Consider the following 12,108-nt stretch of genomic DNA (forward strand, 5'->3'; position numbering starts at 1 on the left):
TAAAACTTAGCATTCAAAAATATGTGGAAAAAGTCTTTTTTGGTTTTTCTGACAAAGTTCCTTGCAGGCTTTGACTTCTAGTTTGCTGAGATTCTTTTTTTTTTAGTGTTTACAAGTACATCCAATTGAAATGAAGTGGCTTGATGAACCAAACTACCCCTAAGGAATCTAAAAAATGTAAATCTAGTACTATTTTTCAGAGTCATTTTGCATGCCAATTTCCAGTCCTATGGTTAGTCTTGGTCATCTGAAATTATGACTTGTACCATATCTTAAAGTGAAATAATCACAACCACTCCAGCTGTGCTTATGGGTTGACAATGGCAGGGAGGCACCTGCAGCACAACAGTCACTAAGTGACCAAACCAGTTGGCAAGAGTTATTCTGAGAGTGCCCCAAGTGGGAAAAGGAACACGGGGATTTATAAATATACACACTCTTGTGTGAAATATTTGATTTTGTGAGGCAAAGCAAAGACGTTTTCTATAGAAAGTGGGATTTCACACCTACTCTCCACCCCACTTGTGCCATCAAACTGGGTGCCAAGATGACAACTCCCATTTGTAGGTAGGATATTATTTCACAAAGGCAGAATAAAATAAGATTTTGTCTGCATTAGCATCAAGCCTCTCCGTAATTCATGTTTTTGGACATTCAAAGCATCCATATGCTTATTTGTGTGTTATGTTCATGTGTATATATATTATATTGTACATACACTTATATATCTTCATGTATATAAAACATGAGCTATTTTTGAAGAAACTGCTAAGACATTTCAATACCAGCCAAACATATTTATCTGAGGATTAATCTTCATCTATTGAATCAGGCGAGAACACTGCCGTGCATACAATTATTTAATTAGCAACCAAATCCTCTGCCAGTCAGCAGTCGTTCCAGGCATACTGATGGGGCAGTAGATGCAAATCTCACAGTCGTACTGCTTTTTCTCATTACTACTGCAATTAGCACTTAAATTGATGCTTTAAACATACTAATTTCTGGAATAATTCAGGATTTGTATGTTACCTGGGATTGCCTCACAGCAGAGACGACACCAGATTGCTCTGCAAATTGAAGCACTTTTGAGCCAAATAACCATCATCATATCAGACAGAGCCAATTTGCATTTGGTTTTAAAGATAACAGAATGGCAATTTATGCAAATAAATTAAGTAAGTTTACTTCTGAGTTCTCCCTGAACTAATTATAACAATGTTCTAATTTTTCATCACATCTAAAACTTGGACTGAAATCAATGTATGTTATGTTAGAAATCTGTTGTTGTTAAAAGAAGCCTTGTTTTGATTTAAATAAATTGTCTTTATTCAAAATTTTGATGGTAATTTAGTTATAAATACAGACATTTATTATGGATATTAAGGTTTTTTTGGGTGCCAGTTTTGGGTTCAACAGAAACTGAACAGTCAATCATAGATTTTACAAGCTGTTTAACTTTTCACAACCTAAGCACAAAAATAACTTTTTTTAAAAAAGCACCAACACACTTGCTTCTAGGTTTGCCTTTTTTCATATCTATATTTGCAAGTCAATGTGTCAATCATGTTATGAATACTGAATGTTTATTTTGGGATATTTTGGACTAAAAACTGCTTAAGAAATAAAAGCATGTGGTGGGCAAAGTCTTTCTTGACAATATGTAGTTTTCACCCTTCCAGAAGGCAACATGAAGAGATGACACACAGTTTTTCAACAGAAAATAAATGTACCTTCTCACAATAAATCAGACTGTGAGCAAATACTGAGTTTCATTTGAAAAAAAAATTTTTAGATTTTAGGAGCACTGATATTGAGATACATAAAGTCTGACAGCATTGCTAAAAGAAATAAAAAACCCTACCCCATCATCATAATAAAATAAATGAACACTGAAACTGGAAACCTGCTAATTGTGCTAAAAGCCAGTTCACACTTCCCAGGTGCCTAAGGAAGCCAAAGTAACATAAGCTATACAAGTAATATAGAATAAATTAGTGATTATTGGGAATAAAGAAAAATAAGAGCAACATATACAACAGGAAGGGCAAGAAAATATATCTGAAGGAAAAAAGGGAAAGAACATAATGGGATTGGGCAAGGGTTCTGAAAAGTTCTCATGTCAGTCCATCCTTCTGCTTTCAGGTACGACTCTAAATTACTCTGGAAAGACTGGCATTAGGTGTTAATGCAATAATTTTCTTTGGCAATGGTGTCCTGGTGACAAAGTTAACATATGATTGAGGGCATTTTCGTTGATACCACAGTGTTATTTTGGAAGGAGTGTAAAAACATCCTCACAATTGCTTGCCTACTCTTTAACTGCAGTACATACATGGAAGAGACTGTTACCTGAGCCACATGGGCAGTTTGAAGTTCCCCATCTATAATGCAACTGAGTATTTTCTCTTTTCCTTCACAAGCAGCCATCAATTCAGGAAGGCATTCAATGGGACCCTGGTAACTTCCAGGTGGACCCTTTCTTTTTCCTTGGCTCCATTTCCTATGAACACAAAACTCCACAATTATTACAACATAAAAATTCTAAATTGCCATAAATGAAATTTTTCTGACAAAGAACATGTTCTATTCAACAACAGTAAACAAACATTTATTAAGCACTTACTACATGGGCCAGGTACTGTGCTAAGCACAAGAAATGCAAAGAAATGCAAGAAGTTCACAAGGACAGGGATGGGGATGGTGGGGGAGGAAAACATGCAAACAGTTATGTACATACAAAATATATAAAGAGTAGATGGAAGTATGCTTTAGGATCACCATATTATTTTTCACAGAAAATTATACTTAAAAGGTTCTGAGACTCATCAGAAGAAGGCTGCCAGGTGATGAATATTTTCAGCCATAGCAATTCATGAAGATTGTCTACTAAGGCACATAGGAGGGAGAACATGCATCAGTGAAATTATGATCCTAGAAGTACTTAAAGCAAGCTATTTCAAAGGCACTTAACCCCAGCAGTTAAAAAACAACTGCTGAACACCTGCAACTATAGTGGATGCTAAGAAAATACTCCTGGGCAATGAGTGGGTTTGTTGGGAAGTTGGGTTTCTTTATAGGTACAAGTTCAGTGCTTCTGGATGTGCATTAACTCTTTTATGTACTTTAGAAGAATGAGCACTTCCTGAGGCCAGTATTTTTTTATGGTCCCAAGTGGACCTCTCTGATATGATTATTTGACTAAAATCTTTAGAAAACATGAAATTAAAAATGTACTCTGGGAATCTCTGGGCCAGTATCAGTTGTAATACCAAGAGCTGAGGTCATACAAATCCCACTTGTTTAAGACAAATAAATCCTATTATTTGCTTATATAACAGGCATTAAATGGAACAATATTAATATTGCACCATTATATAGGTCCTGGGGGTGGAGGTAGAGTGTTAATGACTGGATCTGTGAATCCTTGTTATGGAAAACCTCCATTTTGGAAACTTTCTATCAAGGCAAGCTGGCACCTAGAATCTAAGAGTGTTGCCTAAGATACAGAGGTTAAGAGACTGGCCCATGGCTCTACAGCCAGTATGTGACAGACATATGAGACATGAAAACAAGTTTCCTAGACTCTGAGGCTAGCTTCCTCTCCATCATATTATACTGCCTATCTACTATGAGATATAATAATAGTTAGCATTTATAGAGTTTTGAGGTTTGCAAAATTCTTTACAAATATTATCTCATTTTATCTTCATAACAACCTTGGGAAGTTTATTAGCTCCATTTCATAGATGAAAAAACTAAGAAGGAAGCCATGTGACTTGCCTAGGACCAGGCCTTTCTTATTCCAGATTTGGTTTTCTATTCACTGTGTCACCTACCTGCTGCCACCACTACCATCATTACTTCCTCTTACATTTGCCATTCATGTACACATGACCTCAGTGTTAAACTCCACAATACTAATCTAAACCTTTTCCCAAATGTGACTTAAAAGCAGTCTGCTGTTGATGTGAAGTCTTACTTGGTTTAACCAATTTTTAGTATGGCACCAGAATGGCCATTAAAAAGTTCTCAGTTTTTGCAAGTTTTAACTGATAAAATTAAGAATAGAGAATTTACTTTATCTTAGATGTCAACGTATTTAATAACATGAGCTTAAGTGAAGCCTTTTGAAAGTTTGAAAGAGTAAAATGAGGTGGGGGGTTTTAAATCAGATCAAGTTAAGTCAAAAAGCATTTATTAAATGCTAATCATGGCATTGTGCTAAGTGAAGAGGATCTAAAGGATACAACAATAGGCAAAAACATTCCCTCCTCTCAAGTAGCTCATTCTATAGGAGGAGATAATATGTAAACAAATATGTATAAAAATATACATTCAGGATGAATTGGAGTTAACCTAAGAGCTAAGACTAAAGAGGAGCATGCAAGGCTTCTTCTAGAAAGTGGGTATTTAGTTGAGGCTTGAAAGAAAGCCCCAAGGTAGAGATCAGGTAAGAAGTGGGGAGAGAATCCTACAATCTATGTTAGATCTTTCATCCCTAGGACCAAAAGACATCTTTTCAATTGAAATGAAGGCAAAGCTTGATATAATGTACAACTTAACTACCCAAATGCTATGAAGAAAATCAGTATCTTGAATAAGGCATTAAACACACACAAACAAAATAATTCTGTACCGGAAAAGATGAAGATGGTGATGCTCTATGTGTGGCAGTGTAAGAAGAGAGGAGTCATATATCCATCGACCCTGAACTACCATCTGAATCAGACTGGTAATATTCAGGGCAGTTACTAACCAGCCTTGGTTTGCTGCAACATCCAACATTGCCTAAGAAAGGAAAACAAACATCTCATAAAAATAATATTACATCTTATCCCTGTGTCTAAAGACAAGAACTTTCTCAACTTGCTGCAGGCCTCTATAGTTTATATAGTGTGGCTGAATTATACAATAAGACTCAAGTTTCAAATTAGAGCCTCTTTCCCCTCTAAGTTTCATCCTTATTTTTCTCAGTGTGAAAAAATATGACAACATTGTGGTATGCTTCTTAGCTTCTAACAAATGACAGCTTTGAAATTGAAATTTGAAATTGAAAATGCTCTGTAATTGCTTTATGTTTTAAAATTTAATGAAAAAAATCCAAACAACCAGCTAAGTGACAAACTGCAGGCATTTTTAAGGGCACATGGCCCAGGAGGCACTTGATAGCTATTTTAAAATATGACAAGAGCTCTTTTGTGGAAGAGGGATCAGACATTTTCTGCAGGGTACATAACCGGGAGAAATGGGAGAAGTTGAGAAAGGAAAAACTTCCCAACAAAATGGAATAGGCTGCTCCAGGAGGTAGTGGTTTTTCCCTCACCAGAGGTATTCAAAGAGGAAATGGAAGAGGGCTTGGCAAAGGATGTCATAGAAGGGATCTTGGTTATATATGGTTTGGACTATCTGGTCTCTAAGGCTGCTTCTAACTCTGGGATTCTGGGAAATACTTGATGAAATACCTATTATATACAAGGCACTAATGACTATTCATTTCAATGACACAAGAGATGACATAAGGAATATTAAATAAAACATGACATTGCTTAGTAGCAATATTGTATACTTTAAAATTGGTAAACATATTCTGTTACTGCGGAGACATTTGGATAGAATGGAATGATATAAAATAATGAACAGAATTTGAAAAAAAATTCAGTTTAACATCAGGAAATTGATCAACACAATCAATCACGTTAAAAGCAATACATCCAAAAACTCATGATCATCTAATTAGATTCAGAAAGTCTTTGATAAGGTATAGCATTCTTTTATACTAAAAACCCTACAAAATATAGGTACAGAAGGACCTTTTAAGAAATAACCTATAAAGCATTTATCCAATATCAAAAGCAAGCATTACATACAATGTTAATGCTTGAGAACCTTTCCTAATAAATACTGGAGTGAAAGCAAGGATGCTCATACTTTCACTATTATTTGATAAAAGTTCTGGAAATGCTACTATTACAGTAGCAATAAGATAAGAGAAAGAAATTAAAATCATAAAGATAAGTAAAGCAGGAGAAACTAAACTATGATGATATGATAGTATTCTTGGAAAATTCTTGGGAATCAGTAAAGATACAAATTGAGACAATTAATAGTTTCACTAAAGTTGCACATTACAAAATAAGCCCTCAAAATACCAATGGTATTGTTACATAATAATAAAATTCAAGAAGCAAAAATATAAAGGGAAATCCAATTCTAAATAACTACAAAATGCATAAAATATCTGGGGGTGGGGGGTTTGACCTGCCAAAAGACACAAAAGCCCTGCATCAATTCAATTATAAAGCACTCCTTTAAGAAATAAAGAACAGGTTAAATAACTGGAAGGATGTTCATGACTTATGGTGAGGTTGTGCCAATATAATAAAAATGAAAATATATCCCAAGTTAATATACATTTTAATGGATTGTTATTGTGCTATGATAAATGATAAATGTGATGAACATAGAGAAGAAATGGAAGATTTACATGAACTGATGCAGAGTAATGTAAATAGAACCAAGAAAACAAAACACAAACAATTACAATTTAAATGGAAAGAACCACCACCAAAAAAATCAAAAGTGAATTATAAAAATCAAGCATGGCTTGAATGTAGAGATATGAGAAGACAGTTCCAACCTAGGCATTTGTGGAGAAAGGAGTTCTACAACTGCATATTGCAAATACTTTTTGAACTTTTTTAAATGCATTGATCAGTTGCACCAGTTTTTTTTTTTCCTTTTTAAAAAATACTACTTGCTATATAGGCTAGTTCTCTGTGGGGTGGGGAGAGGAAGGATACTGGGACACACTATCATGATATAATAAACAGAAGACATCACTAAAAATATAAAGTTATTGTATTTCAACAATAATATTTTAAATTATTTTTCATGAATTTCAATGAAATTTTCATGAATTTTAATTTAGGAAAAGAGATCTTCAAAGAGTAATATTAGTACAGTCTTTTAAACTTAGTAACAATGACAGCAAGAAGATAAAAACTTTTAGGTCTCTCCCACCCCCAAAACATACTTCTATTTTTTCAGTGTAAAAGTTAGTATTAGTGATGTTAAAATTGTACAAATCTGTAATACTTCTAACTCATTTTTTATGCCATGAGTAGAAGTACTAAGAGCTATGCATATTAGTCTATACATTTAATCAAATGTTTTATGGACAAACAAATGGCTGCATTCACTTAAGGCAAAACTAAACAATGAAATCTTCTTTAAACAAAAGAATTGTTTATACAGGCAAATCCATTTCAATTAAATTAGTCTGATTCTGGAGAGATGCTGCCATAAAAGACATATGAGTTAGTATAAGTCATGGTTAGACACCCATATTACATTACATATTACAATGCTATTTTAATAGATTTGGGGCATTCAGAGTTGAGAGTAGCAGGGATTAGAGGTATCGGTAAATGTTTAAAATGGCATTTTAATTGTAATGTTTCATCTATTTGTGAAAATGTTATTAAAATGCACATTTATATTAACAGATCCAGAAAAAAGAATTTTAGAACTACTTTTTTGGTATCCTAAAATTAACTGCTGAGGAAATGTAACTATATTTCTTTCCTTCTGAACTGTCTTTTCTTAGTTAATAATTACAGTCATTTATTTTAAGTTTTTCTTTTGTCTCTTTCCAATTAAAGAAGTACATTATAACCTACTGTAAATAATTTTGCATGATCTTAAATTTCTCAAAAAATGGTCAAATCTATAGTGGCCATCTATGTACACAATAGAGGAATGGTTTCAAAAAACCATTAACTTTTTATTAAAAGCTATTCACTTGTGCCGTCGGCTTAAACAACCATATAGGTAAATAGATTGATATTTCTAGATTTCTGTTTATTGAATTGCAATGTAGAAAGTCTTTGCTGGACTAGTAAGGGTACAGAGAAAATAATTTCTAGAACCAATGATTTTACAGTTCTGCCTGTAAGAAAGCATTACTTTAAATACAGTGGAAACATATATGTTTTAAAATCCAGAGATAATTCAGATCTTATAGTCCTCTCATACCCCTGCTGAGCTGATTGAAATACATCAGTTTTCTATGAAACAAATGGAATGAATCATAGCCATTATGAACAGAACCATATTCTGTTCAGACAAATCTGCGAGACAGTGCTAACGTAAGATAAAAGGTAGAGGATAAATGAGTACTTAGATACAATGAAGCACCATTATTCATAAAACTATACTCTAAAGTAATTTCAGTGATCTCAGTTTTGATGCTGGATTATAATTTGGTTGGAAATTGTGCCATACTTACAGTTTACACATAAGCAGAGTTGGATAAAACATCTGCTTTGACTTTGAAGTTTTCCTGATGAAGCTGAAAGTTTTCACAAAATTTATAGCATTTCTCAATAATTTTCCCTAGTAAAATCCAGATGTGAGACAGCAAGAAATAATGCTAAGTAACTGCTTATGTGAAATAAATGAAATCAAAAGGTGTATATGAATTGGAAACTTAAATTTCTTTCCTTTTCACCAAAAGGAAGACCAAGAATCTATGGTGACAATAGCATAGTGTACCTGGCTACGGAAGTAGTGAGAGATAAGACTGGGGGTCAGACCAAACTAAGTCTTCATTTTCAAACTAGAATCTAGATTGCATTCAGAATCACATAGTAAGAAGAATAGACTAAGAATTGCTAACTTAAATAAAAGTTTATTAAGTGACTGTTATTGCAAGGAATGGCATTCTAGGTATTGTAAAAAAGCTATTGTAGTAGCTTTGATGAAAAGTAATGAGGAATTGGACCAAGACAGGGTTAATGGGAATAGGAAACAGGATAAACATGGAGGAAGAATTTTCCTCCAAGATTTTGGAAACTGACTGGATAAATAGATAAGCAAAAGAGATAAAGACAGCTCTCAGGTTATCTCAGATTACTGGCAGGATGGTGGTAGTGACATTAAAAGAAATACAGTACTAGATCCAGAACCAGAGAATTTGGGTTCAAGTCTTAGTTCTCTCATTTGTTCCTTCACTTTCTCACGTCCAGTTTCCTCATCTATAAAATGAGGGCTTTTCAACTTTAAATCTATGCTAAGTGATCTTTTTCTTCTTCCATGAGCTGACAAATCATTATTCCTAAAATAGTGGTTAGACTATGTAACTGTAAAATTCAGTGGCTTTAGCTTCTAATATCAAATATAAGCTCAGGCCAGTTTCTAAAGTCCTCTATAACCTGGTTTCTATATACCTTTCTAGTCTTATTTCCTTTAATTTCTCTTCATATATTCTATGGTTCTATTCAAACCGCAGTAGTAATTCTTTTCTTTCTCTACCCCCTTTTAATTATTAATAGAATTTATCCACAAGTGTCCCAACACCTTTCTCCCCCCCCCCCAGCATCACAGAAGGAATCATATGGAAGACAGACATGTTCACATAAATTACTTCTTTCATTTTTCCACCTTTCAGCTCACTCTCTAGAGGTAACATTCAGAATTTATTCTTTAAGAATAAAATCTGTAGCTGTGTATGATGTTCTCATGGTTACTCATTTTGCTATTCATTATCCCATTTGGTTCCTTCTGAGTTTTATTAAAATTAGCCTACTAATTGTTTCTATGGTGCCACAGTATTTTGTCACAATTATATACCACAATTTGTTCCATTCCCCAACTGATGGACATCCCCTCAATTTCCAGTTTTTTACCACAACAAAGAGAGCTGCTATAAATATTTTGGAACATATAGGTTCTTTTTCCTTTTTCTCTGGGAAACAGACCCAGTGCTGAGTCTAAGAATAGACACAACTTTTTAACTCCCTGGGTTTAATTCCAAATTGCTCTCTCCAAAAGAGTTGGATCAGTTCACATTCCACCAACAAAGTATTAGTGCTTCCATTTTCCCATATCTCCATTATTAGTTCTCAACATAATTTTATAAAAGTTTCCATCTCTGTGCCTTTGTAGATGTGTCCCTCAGTCCCTCATGTCCATTATACATGCTTTCTTTAATTTCCACCTCAAAGAATAGCTAACTTTCTTAAAGGCTCAACAAAGGTACCATCTCATAGGGGAAAGCTCTCCTGACTGTCTGTCTGTTTCCTTAACTACAAATGTTCGCAAATTATCTTGCATTTACTTTCAGCTTCTATATTATAGCCAACATTTCAGAGACTGGAAGTCCATTCCGGGTAGGGGTTGTTTCTTTTGTATCCTTGCATCTTTAGAATCTATGCCAGTACCTTGCAATACAGTGCTTGACAAATGACTGTTAGATTCAAATGAAAAACCTTTCTTCCTTCAAAAATCATTCAGTAATAACTATTTTTCTGTCTTTATCATTATCATCTGTGAACCTCACTCAAGAGGCCTCCTCAATTTCCTTTATTACTGTAGCATCAATTCTTCATTCTGATTTTATGTATTTTGTTTATTGGTACTACTACTTATCAAGCTCCTATGTTAAAAATATTCCTATTATCTTGAACTTCTTCACTCTCACATCTGCACTTAGTTTTGTTAATTCTATTTCTATAATTGTTTTAAAATCTCTTCTCTTTTTAAACTATCATTGCTAGGTCAGGTGTTCTGCAATAGCTTCTTTATGGGTTTTCCTGTTTCTAGTTCATCTTAGTGCTAAAATGATTATAAACCATAGAGATCTGGTTGTTTCATTCCTCTGCTCAGCATTTTTCTATAATTCCTTCTTCATTGCTTACTGATTAAAATTCAAGCTCTTTAGTTGGCATTCAAGGCCTTTTATAACTTGTTGCCACCCTAATTCCAGCCTTATCTCTTACTATACTCATTGTCAACAAATAATAAAAATATGATTAGATAGAGGACTTATGAGAAGACTTAGAAACCAATTCTATAGGATGAAGTTAATAAGTGAGGAGAATGCTCATTGATGAGATCATAGTTCTATCAAAGAAATGCATAAGATAGCTAGAAACACATCTCTTGCTTTCTTATCTGGTTTTGATCATGCTTTCCCCTTTGCTTACAATGTTCCCCTTTTCCCACCTCAGCCTATGGTAATCTATACTTGAAGCCTAACCACAATGCTGCCACTTCTAGTAAAGCTTCCCTAATTGTTCCAATTGGGAATGAGTTATTCTCTCTCATATCTCACTGAATTTGCTTATCTCTCTCCTGGCATTTATTTATATTTTTATTTTTTTTTATGGAACTGTGATCTATTCAATGGACACTATTCTCTCCTGGCATATATACTGCAGCCTCATCATGTCTTCTCAATCCTGCGTGATTCTTGCCCCCCACCCCCAATAAATCTTGTATAGAAGGTCTGGTTCTTTTAATATTTTCTTAGTACTAGAGAGTAGTACTGAGGCTATACATTTGTTACCTCTTATTCTTACTATATGTCTAGTCTACTTTCTGTTTCTATAGCACAGGCCTTTGTGATTCTTTTTTTGGGTAATAAACTATAGCTTATTTGGTATTTACCCTGTGTATTTTTATTCTTTTTTGGGAGGACTTTAACTTGGTTCTTATGATGTTGTGGTAATCCCTGATTGACAGCTGTACAGAATCACTGGTAGAATTATGATATTAAAAGATGGGCTTTTAAAAAAAAGTGGTGAGTAGAAAACAATTTCTCAAATGCAATTCAGGCCCTAATACCTTATCCCGTGGACACAGTTCACGGTTTAACATAAGGGCAGGATGGTATAGGAAAATAAGGTCTAGAGCTGGGAGTTAAAAGGCTTGAGTTCAAATTTAGCTCCATTTATTATATTTGTGATCTTGAGGAAATAATTTCTCTCAAGGTCTCAGTTTCTTCATCTATAAAACAAAGGGGCTGGACTAAATAATCTATAAAACTGCTTCTGGTTCTGACTCCTATGAACCAGGGCCTATCCAGATAAGCACACTGAGGGGGAAATGAAATTCAAATGTAAATTATAAACTAGGAAATGTTATCTATCTATATTTATGTGTGTATGTGTGGGTATATATTTAATCTACATTGCTAGTGTGAAGGGTAGGCTGATATCTTTCAAATGCTGATCTTTCTTAATGAGATGATATAATGTTCTAGGGATAGATAAAAATCTATACAATGTCATCTGCAAACTAGACTAACCAGATAAAAACAGTTAA

The 12,108-nt window shown here is 34.1% G+C and overlaps 1 protein-coding gene across 1 annotated transcript in view; it reads right to left on the reverse strand.

The window, feature by feature from the left end:
* The window catches only part of ASCC3 (activating signal cointegrator 1 complex subunit 3), a 411,239-nt gene that overhangs the window by 5,970 nt on the left and 393,161 nt on the right, over window positions 1-12,108 (reverse strand). Inside the window, exons 38-39 of the mRNA XM_056818622.1 lie at window positions 4,640-4,791; window positions 2,353-2,503 (exon numbers count right to left, since the gene is read on the reverse strand). Of these exons, the coding sequence (XP_056674600.1) occupies window positions 2,353-2,503; window positions 4,640-4,791 (303 nt within the window). The remainder of the gene's footprint in view (window positions 1-2,352; window positions 2,504-4,639; window positions 4,792-12,108) is intronic.

Source organism: Monodelphis domestica, chromosome 2 (genome assembly GCF_027887165.1).
Source record: "Monodelphis domestica isolate mMonDom1 chromosome 2, mMonDom1.pri, whole genome shotgun sequence".
In the NCBI taxonomy this organism is placed as follows: domain Eukaryota; kingdom Metazoa; phylum Chordata; class Mammalia; order Didelphimorphia; family Didelphidae; genus Monodelphis; species Monodelphis domestica.